General features: G+C 40.2%; 1 protein-coding gene across 2 annotated transcripts in view; it reads right to left on the bottom strand.

Moving 5' to 3' along the window:
* WDR25 (WD repeat domain 25) overlaps nt 1–9,473 on the bottom strand; it is a 63,508-nt gene extending 54,035 nt beyond the window's left edge. The window contains exons 1-2 of one of the 2 annotated variants that reach the window (XM_005483218.4): nt 9,334–9,473; nt 5,462–6,225 (exon numbers count right to left, since the gene is read on the bottom strand). In XM_005483218.4, coding sequence (XP_005483275.2) covers nt 5,462–6,166 — 705 coding nt within the window. In that variant the 5' untranslated portion in view covers nt 6,167–6,225; nt 9,334–9,473. Of the gene's footprint in view, nt 1–5,461; nt 6,226–9,302 lie in introns of both variants that reach the window. The other variant, XM_026791129.2, reaches the window with a different exon arrangement.
* Between the last annotated feature and the right edge of the window lie 47 nt (nt 9,474–9,520).

Consider the following 9,520-nt stretch of genomic DNA (forward strand, 5'->3'; position numbering starts at 1 on the left):
AGAGAAGAGAAGAGAAGAGAAGAGAAGAGAAGAGAAGAGAAGAGAAGAGAAGAGAAGAGAGAAGAGAAGAGGAGAAGGCCAGAACCTTCATAAAGAGAGTTTTGCTTCAGTATTTCTGCTAATATTTAGCAGCCTCTTCAACAAGAAAACAATGGGTTTTTTTCCACATCTAGGTAAGCAGCACACAATATCCAGAATATTAGCATTTCCTTGCCACTTCCAAGATAATGGGGAGAACTACTTGTTATTTTTAATATACAGTATTAAAAATGTATCAACAAGAGATCTTCAAAACATTTGAAATAAAGAACATATGTATCAAACAGGATGACTTCCCAATTTGTCACCTACAGTTAAAGGAATGTTGCCACAATTAGATTTTAAAAATCAATCTAAGAGTTGCCCTACTGGAGGTACTAGCAGCATGATAGCTAATTCTGCTTAGTGAACAGTTTGAATCCAGCCTAGCTGTGACAGGGCTACAGCCCCCTGAATGCCATGCTTGAGTGTACAGCAAATATGCTGGCAGCTTAAATTTATTCCTTAATAAACAGACACACCTGTGACAGAACAAGAAGAAACACTACCTATTCCAAGTGCATTGTGTACAGAATGGTTGAAAGCAAAAATATTAGGTTTTGTTACTCTGAGACAGGGTAATGGCCAATATCTAGGAAATTTGTGTTGTCACTACCTGTGCCACACACAGTTTATGGATTGAGGCTATCACCTTCTATCATTCAGCCCAATACAACAGGATAAGGAATAACAAAATTCCTGGAATATACTACTATGCTATCTTTCTCCTAACAGAGACAAAATCACAAAATAATAAAATACTCTGAAAGTATAATTGAAAATTGTATTTCTTGTGGCATTTGACACACTCCAGGAACCAAAATCCATACATTAAATTTAATGAGTATGAGTAACATACCACTCTAAATCTAATGATCACAAAAGAGTCTCAGAAGAATGGAGAAGTATCTGGAAGAAATCTCTTCAGGTAGCAAGTTACAAAGATTAACTGCTTAGGAGCTCAGAAATCCCAACTTGAAAATAAGCACAGACCAGAAGGGGTCTTAAAGGCAACACAAACCTTTGACTTGTTCTTCTTTACTCATCCACTTAGAGACTGACTCCTGGTCTGAACCGGGATGGTTGTTATGCTCTTAATCATGGAAAGTCAGCAATGCCCCTGTTCAAGAGGCTTACATTATTAAACTCATTTAAAAAACTTTTACTTTACTTGTATTGATAGAGCTGTGACTAAATGACTATTCAGCTAAGCCAGTAGGGAACAAAATATATAAGAAAAACTTGCAACAATGTATTAGAACACAAAGGACTATTAATATACATTTTGCATACTCAAGAATTGTAGCACTTTCTTTCCTTGATCTTGTTTAACAATGGAGTGAAAGTGCTGAAAATTAAGAAATCCTCTGCAACAAACATAACACCTGCTGTGATGCTCTAAATAAAATATGAGAAACACAAAATTAAGAGCTAGCAGATGATTATATAAAGATGTTACCTTGAGTTAATTTAAAGGTAAACTAGGAAATACAGAACAAAAGCATAGGATGCTGAAGTTATGAACAATCGTTAAAAAGCTAAGTCCAGCACCAATAACTAGTGAAAATGTTAACATCTGTGTAGCTCTGTGTAATGACAAGATCTTCAAAATAAAAGACACTGACAATGTGAATTCAGCATTGTGGTTTCTGCAATTGATAAAGACACAACTTTTTAATGTTGTCTGCTACCAAAGACAAAAAACTGTATTCAATGACAATCTGTGATTCTGTATTTGGGGTTCTAATCCAGAAATACCTAAACAAGGTCTGATGTTCAGAAAGCATTGAATATCCACACTATGGGAACCAGGCACCTTTAACAGCCGTGATAAGTCTCAAAATTTATGCAAAAAAAAAAACCCAGTAGATGAGATAATAATTAACACTATTTTGGTGTTTAAGTAGGAAAATCCAAAAAATGGCAGTAGATGCCCAAAATTCATTTACAGCAGCTATTCAAACAGAAGGTAGAGAAGGGTTATTCAAAGAAAGCAAATTTAACCAGTTCAGACAATGTTTCACAGTACTTAAAATCCATACCTAAGCTAAAACAACAAGCTACTCACAATAGTGTTACAGTGCAACTGTGAAGAGCAGCACTGCCCCACCAAGAGCTCCTCCTTCCCTACAAATTCAAAATTTAGCATGAAATATTCTTCTATTAATGCTCCAGATTTGAAGAACTGTGGGTAATTTGCAATACCTATCACTTCCCAGATGGAGCTCTATCTTATTTTCAGGTCTCTCCAAAAACTCAGGGGTTTTCTTACACATTTAGTAACACATGCATAAACTTGTAATTTGGGTCTTTCAACACACAACATAGAGGCAAATATTAAAATCTTTGAGTCTTCATTCACAGGCAGTTTAGTTCCCACTCCTTTCTAACACACTGAGGTGCCCCATCTGCTGGCACGAGTGTTACTCTAAAGAATTCTGCCCCTGAGCTGAAAACTGACACTTTTTCCAACTTCACCACTTGAAGTGTTCTAAATGCAGCAATACAAAAGAAATCAGATCAAATACTTCTAAAGAAAACCATAAAATGCTCTAACACAGTTCATTCATTCCTCATTATGCAAGTTATTTTTACTAGATGCTTACGGTGATCTTCCAGCTCTACAACTGGAAGACAGAAACAGAAAATGAAAACATCAACTCATTTACTGTAAATACTTTAGCACGACTCACATTGATTCATAAAGGTGTCAAAGTGCACTTTTCAACCCAAGAGAACATAAATGGAAGACTGTACTTTTCTCCTGATCTAAACAGGATACATACACATACTTAAAAAGTAAAAAAAAACCCACATAATCAGTTCCATATACACATTCATCTGTGTGATATGAATGACTTAGTCATCACAATTTAGACAGAAATAAAAAAAATTATGATCACTAAGGTAAGTAAAGCAAGTGTTTCTTCCTTCTCTATGCCAAGTTTAAAAAATTTTTAAAAATAAAATCCTTTTCCACAAAGGAAAATTCTTAGTTTATGAGGAAAGAGGAAGTTATTAAGAGGAAATTATAAGAACAGACAAAATATACAAACTGAGTAAGAGCTCTGGTTCAAGCACCATTTAAGCTACCACAGTCATCTCAACTTTGAACACTCCATTCTGAGAAATACCCACTAATAATGGACTCTTCAAAATATAAATGTCTTAATGCATAGGCTGGGTGTAAGGACTGAATCCAAGACATTTACTCTTAAAAACAGTCACAGTTATTCCTGTGACTAACTGAAAGTACAGAGTTTCTAAGGTCTGTATTGCCTCTTCTCTCTGATCATACAGAGATTTTAGGCTTTTAAGTGTGCTTTGAGTTTCACCCAGATGTTGAAAGTAAATCATGCAAACATCCTGAGTGTCTGCATATTCCCAAAAAGGGAAAGAGGACACATATTCACTCCCTGGATTTAAATGAGCAGTTCCAAGCAGGTTTTTTTTGGGGCAAAAAAAATATACAATCTGTGTGAAGTTAAAAGGATGAGGAAAAAAAAAGAGTTGACCTGCATTTTCAATCGGTTGTTTTATGCCTATACCAGAAAATTGACAACTTCAGGCAACAGCAGACAGCCAAAATCAACTCCCAGAAGGTAAAGCAGTGCTGCCACAGTCACCAGGGATTTATGTGCTCGTGATCCCAGAAAGGGAGAGAATCTGGGAGCCGAATACCCAGTGAATCCTCGAATCCTCGGTGTCACCGCGCCCTCTGCTGCCCAGGACAGACAGTGGTTCCCTGAGACACAGCATCCTCAGCATCCTCAGCATCTTCAGCATCCAGAGCTGCTGCTCCCCGCGAGCTGCCCCCCCAGAACACAACGTGAGCTTGCACAGACTTCCTAAGAGCTACGGTATTCCTGCATGAATTTTTTAGACCTGCGTGCTCTGAAGTGTAGCCAGCACTAGTATACTTCATTTATATTGAATTTCCAAGGTTTGGGGGAACTAAAATAGTCAGATTTCTTCAAAAACTGGCTTTACTGTTAATGACTGATTCCAAGCAGGCTTGGTAACACTGATTCAGAAAAAATAATTTTTCTTTATGCTCAGAAGACAAGCCAGACTGGCCATTATTTCAACTTTTTAATAATTTTATATTGCAGCAACAACTCAGATTTTAGATTTTTATACCAAATTCAACACATCCATAACTTCACTCGTCAGTACAAATGAGGCTCTGGAATAGTCAACAAACATTAAGCAGATGATGTGACAATTTAAGAACTAAAGGTCAAATTCAGACATCCAGGGGTCAGTATTGTACAATCTAAATTTACATTGCTGCTTAACAGAAACACCCATCAGCACTTTTTGCATATCTTAGCCTTTTCCTTCAAGGTCTGTTCTTCAAGCAAAAGCCAAGATATAACAAATATACTAAAGATTACCTGAAAGGAGAAATAAAGGTACTTTTTTCCCTACATTTAATGTTTAAGAAAAAAAGAGGTTTCAAAATCCTGGTAAAGAAGATGGAGGAAGTATGTTGCTGTTCTGATACAAGGGATGTTCTTCTTAAGATTTACTAAAGTCCTAAATTTTGGAAGCAGGAAAATAATTGTGCCTGCCATGGTAAATACATGTTAGATGCAATAAAGCATGTCTCCCACCAGAAAGGACACTGTGCACTCTCATCAAAGGTATGTTCCTGTGCAAGGCCACTTCAGAAGACTATTATCTGAACCCAGAGGCACAAGCAGCTGGGAAAGCTGGGAAAGCATATACCCATTACCCATTTTAAAAATAAAAGCCTCACTGGACTGACTAAATTACCAAAGAACTGAAGACAAATTCATTAAAGGTAAGAGGAAAACTCACTCTGAGTATTGAGCAATTAACCCTTGAAATAAATTAAAGTGAGAAGACCCCTTAGATCATGACAAGAGAGTTCTGAGATGCAAAATCCATCTGACCTGATCTACCTCCTCCAGTAGATGTCACACAGGCCTGTCAGAATAATTAAAAATATTATTCCAGTGTTGGCAGTTAGTTGCTTAATGACTCATGGCAGAATCCGTGTGCATACCCTAGTGCTCATGGCCATTGTGACAAAACACTGATAGAGATCATGAGAAATGATCTAACTATTTAAGGTCTAAAATACTGACATGACTAAAATAAAATTTAAAAAAAACGAAAAATAATTTTAAAAATTTAAAAAAAATTTTCAAAGCCCACCAAATTCTAAGCTAATGGAACTAACTGTGGGTATAGTGAAGGATTAGGCTGCAAGTTTACAATAATCTTATAAAGCATCTCCTGAAATTCTGAGTACGTTTGAACTGTTAAATACACACAAGCAAGGATGTTATTTCCAGAAGAGCATTGTTTAATACAACATGATGATTGTGCCACAAAGCATCTTGCTTTACATTACCTTGACTGTTCTGTCCATAGAAGCTGAGAGAAGCAAGTGACTTTGTTCCAGTACAGGACACCACTGGATTTCATTAATGGGGCCGCTGTGTTTAGACATGTAAAATATTAAGCTTTTGGGAACTTCAGTTACTTTATATTTAGATCCTAAATATGGCTTAATTAATTCAGAGGTCTTTCTCAACGCCTGCTCTCCAGGCCCAGTTACCTTAACATCACAATCTGAGCTACCTCTCTGGTCAGATTCTTCTTTTTCAGGCTTATTGGAATTTTCTTGACGCAGTCGTTTTGGGATATATGGCCTAATTCCTTTTAGGGTAGGAGTGCTGTCGTTGTGTGCCCTCTTCTGGGAAAAGCCATTTCCAGAATTTGTTGAAGAGCTTGAAGCCTGTTCATAGTTTCTGTAAGCCACAGACACTGCAGCAGGGCCAGAGTAAACCCTCTGACAATGGGGAGGTGCCAAGTCAGTGTTGCTATTCCGTGCATAATGCTCAGGGGGATCTTCACAAACCCGGCTCCAGGCAGACCTGCCAGCGCTGCCAGCAGGGTGCATCCCATGTGCAGATTCTGTACTACCAGGTGCAAAGTGCTGAACACAACTCACAGAAAAACTCAGCTGGTTTGTTTGTCTGCCAGAAGCATCAGGGGCTTCAGTCTTTTCAGCTTCTGTCTCGGAGTCTGAATCTTCATAAGCAACCAAACTCATTATGGCTAGACACAGCAGACTCCAGAGATCTCAGTGCTGCAATCCTCCAAAATTATGATCTAAAATAAAGAATTGATCATTCAGAGCACAATTAATTACAGGATCCACAATCTGAGTAACTTAGGGATATAAATATGCCTTTCTTAAAAAAAAATCAAAGACTCTTATTTCTGTTTATTAATGGAATTTATTCCTCTATTACAACACACTGTACATTCTATTAAGCAACACAATTTGCCTCCAAGCCCTTTGCATACATTTTTAATGCATTGCAGAGGTGTATATGCATACCACAAAACAATGACAATGAGGATGAAAAGGAAAACAACCTTACAATATAAATACAGCAAATTACTTTGCCTTACTTCCAGCATCACATCCACACAGAGAAGAAATTAATTAATTGTGTAGTGGTTTTGTATGTTCATTTATAATACAAATACTACAACTCTTTTAGAGTCAGTCTAACAATATCTGTTTCTTAACACTACAGATGACTTGAAAGAAGTGTGTAGGGGTTCAACTGGCAGTTAAAGTGTAAACACATTTCTGACCCCTTCAGCAGCCTAGCATTATGAGGAAATTTTCCAACTATATCCACAGAGCATGCTCCACATATGGAACATGTGTTTTACAGATCAGATATGCCAGAAGCTACACTAAATTCACTATTTGCATTTACTTACAGAAAAATGAGATCATAGATGCCTCAACTGTGGAATTAGATTTTTTTCAATGTGTCCAGGAGAAAGAAATCTCCTGTCAAGACTGCATATGTAACATAATAATTCACCCTCATAAATCACCCATATAATAATTCACCCTCATAAAATCCCACCAAGATTTTTCCAACAATTTGTATGGAGTATGTGGAGTATAGAGTTACCTACATTCAAACAACTGATGTGTCTGCAAAGTAATATTTCAACTTCTGCTGTTTATAGGCAAGAAGTATTGGTATGATGGATTAAATGTGACATTTTATTACTGCTTTGTTTCCTTGCCAAGCTGTTAGCACTCATTATGCTGAAGAGATTTAACCCACAACACTTTCAGACAGGCTGCTGAAATTCTTGGTTCAGGTCAGCAAAGAAACTGCCCTCAAAAGCATCTTGATGGCAACAGGGAACACATGAAAGTCATCAGTTATCTCCACAAGCATTGGCAGAATTGACACCACAAATGCAGGGACGCCACAAATGTAGGCCCTACAAATACAGGAGTAGAAATCTGGAACTTGCAAAGATTATTCATTTAACTTCAGAATTAGATCTATTTGAATTAAAACAACTGTGTTTCACATAACCTACAGAGGTGTTACATGACTCTAGATTCCGTCATTAAATTTCTAAGCACAGATGCAGAAGACAGGCACTTATTAATATACACACATTCACAGATCCTTCCCAAGATAAGTGATAAGACATTTAACTGGAACAAGGTGACCAACATTTCAGTACATAAAAGCAACAAGATCTCCCTCTAGAGGACATTTTGTCATTATCTGAAGTTTAAGACAGCTATAAGTGACAGCAAAGAAGAGCAAGGAAAAAAATCTGGTTTTAATAATACAGCTTCATTTATTACAACAATATTTCATTTAAACAGAAAAAGTAGTGTTTCATGAAAACTTAACTAACAAATCAATTCAAAACCAGTAAATTGAAGTTCCTAGCAGTAAATTGACACATCAAATAAACAGGAGCTTTGAAGGGCTTCACTTCAGTAATTGTATCAAGTAGTTACTGTTTTACTTCAGCGCTAAACACATTTTCCAGCTAAATGCATCATGTCCAAAGAACAAACATAGTAAGAAGCTGACCTCTGGCTAAAAGCTACAAACCAGGATACACAAGTGGATTGGGTTAGACTTACAGTTACTTTCGTTTGTTTTAACACAAAAAAAACCCCTCAATCTGGTGTTAGAGAGTGCCTTGCAAACACAAGGTTAAAAGTGTTTCTCATGAGATACTGGAAAAAAATTGTCCCATTAGATTTGGTCAGCATGAACCCATTCCATCACACACATCACCCATAAACCTCAGTATTTCTGTAACAGAATTTTTGTAACAACAAAGCATCTCTCTCATAAACACTTACCATCAACTTCTGTTTTTAAAGAAACACCACCCAGAGCCACTGCCCTAAGCAAAGAAAAATGGGGGGTCGGGGGGGACCACAATGCACCTGACTGGAACCATCCTGTAACTAGGCTGTGAATTTATTCACAATGAGATGTGCAATGTATTCAGCTAAAAGAAAAGTTTGCAGCATTTTGGTTTTCCTCGGCTTCCACAAGACTGATTGGTCTGAAGGCACTGGAGAAGTGTCCAGCTTAGGGGCACAGCGATGGCAGCAGAGCTGGGACAAGGCACAGAGCGCCGCGGGTCGCTCCGGGCGGGGCCGGGGGGCACAGCCCTCCCCGGGCCCTCCACAGCCCCGAGGGACAAAGAACGAGCTGATGGAGAGGGTTCGGTGGAGGCCACAAAGATGGCGAGGGGTCTGGAGCATCTCCCTTATGAGAGACCGTGGGAGACGCGTTTAGTCTGGAGAACAGAGGGGATCGCATCAATTCGCACAAATGTCCCAAAGGCGGGGGCACAGAGGATGGTGCCAGGCTCTTTTCCGTGGTGCCCACCGCCAGGACGAGGAACAATGGCCAGAAACTAAAACACAGAAGTTCCACCCCAAGCCGAGAAATCATTTCTTTTCACGGAGGGTGGCAGAGCACTGGGACACGCTGCCCAGTGCGGGCGTGGGTCTCCCAGTCCGGAGACATCCAGCACCCACACTGGTGCGTTATTACTGTGTAACCCGCTCTGGGTGACCCTGCCTGGATAACCTCCAGAGAGCCCTTCCAGCCCTGACGCTGCTGCGAACACCCGGCCCTGTCCAGCCCCACCCGAGGAAGGGGGTCCCGGGAGGGTCCCGGCAACTGAGAAAACACAACGCTCCTTCCCTCTCCCGCAGAGTCTTCGCCTTTCCCCAGAGCCCCGGGCGCCGAGGCCACGCGTGATGCCGTGACAACATCCCCCGGCCCCGTTCCGATCCCGATTCCCGGTTCCGATTCCCGGTCTCGGTTCCTTGTCCCGATTCCCGTTCCCGGTCTCGGTTCCCGGTGCCACCCCCGCGGTACCTGCGCTCCCGGCAGCGCGCCCGGAACTCACCTGCCGGCCGCCGCTGCGCCGCTTCTAAACACGCGCCGGCCGAAAACACGGCACCGCACTCAAACAGTTCCGTGTGCCGCAGGCCCCGCGCTGGGGCCGCGTGTTGGGAACGGCAGGGTCAGACCGCGGCTCCCGGAGCGGGAAGAAGCTCCTCGTCTGCCCTGCGAGCGGAATGGAGAGCGCTCCC

Source organism: Zonotrichia albicollis, chromosome 6, assembly GCF_047830755.1.
Source record: "Zonotrichia albicollis isolate bZonAlb1 chromosome 6, bZonAlb1.hap1, whole genome shotgun sequence".
NCBI classification, from domain to species: domain Eukaryota; kingdom Metazoa; phylum Chordata; class Aves; order Passeriformes; family Passerellidae; genus Zonotrichia; species Zonotrichia albicollis.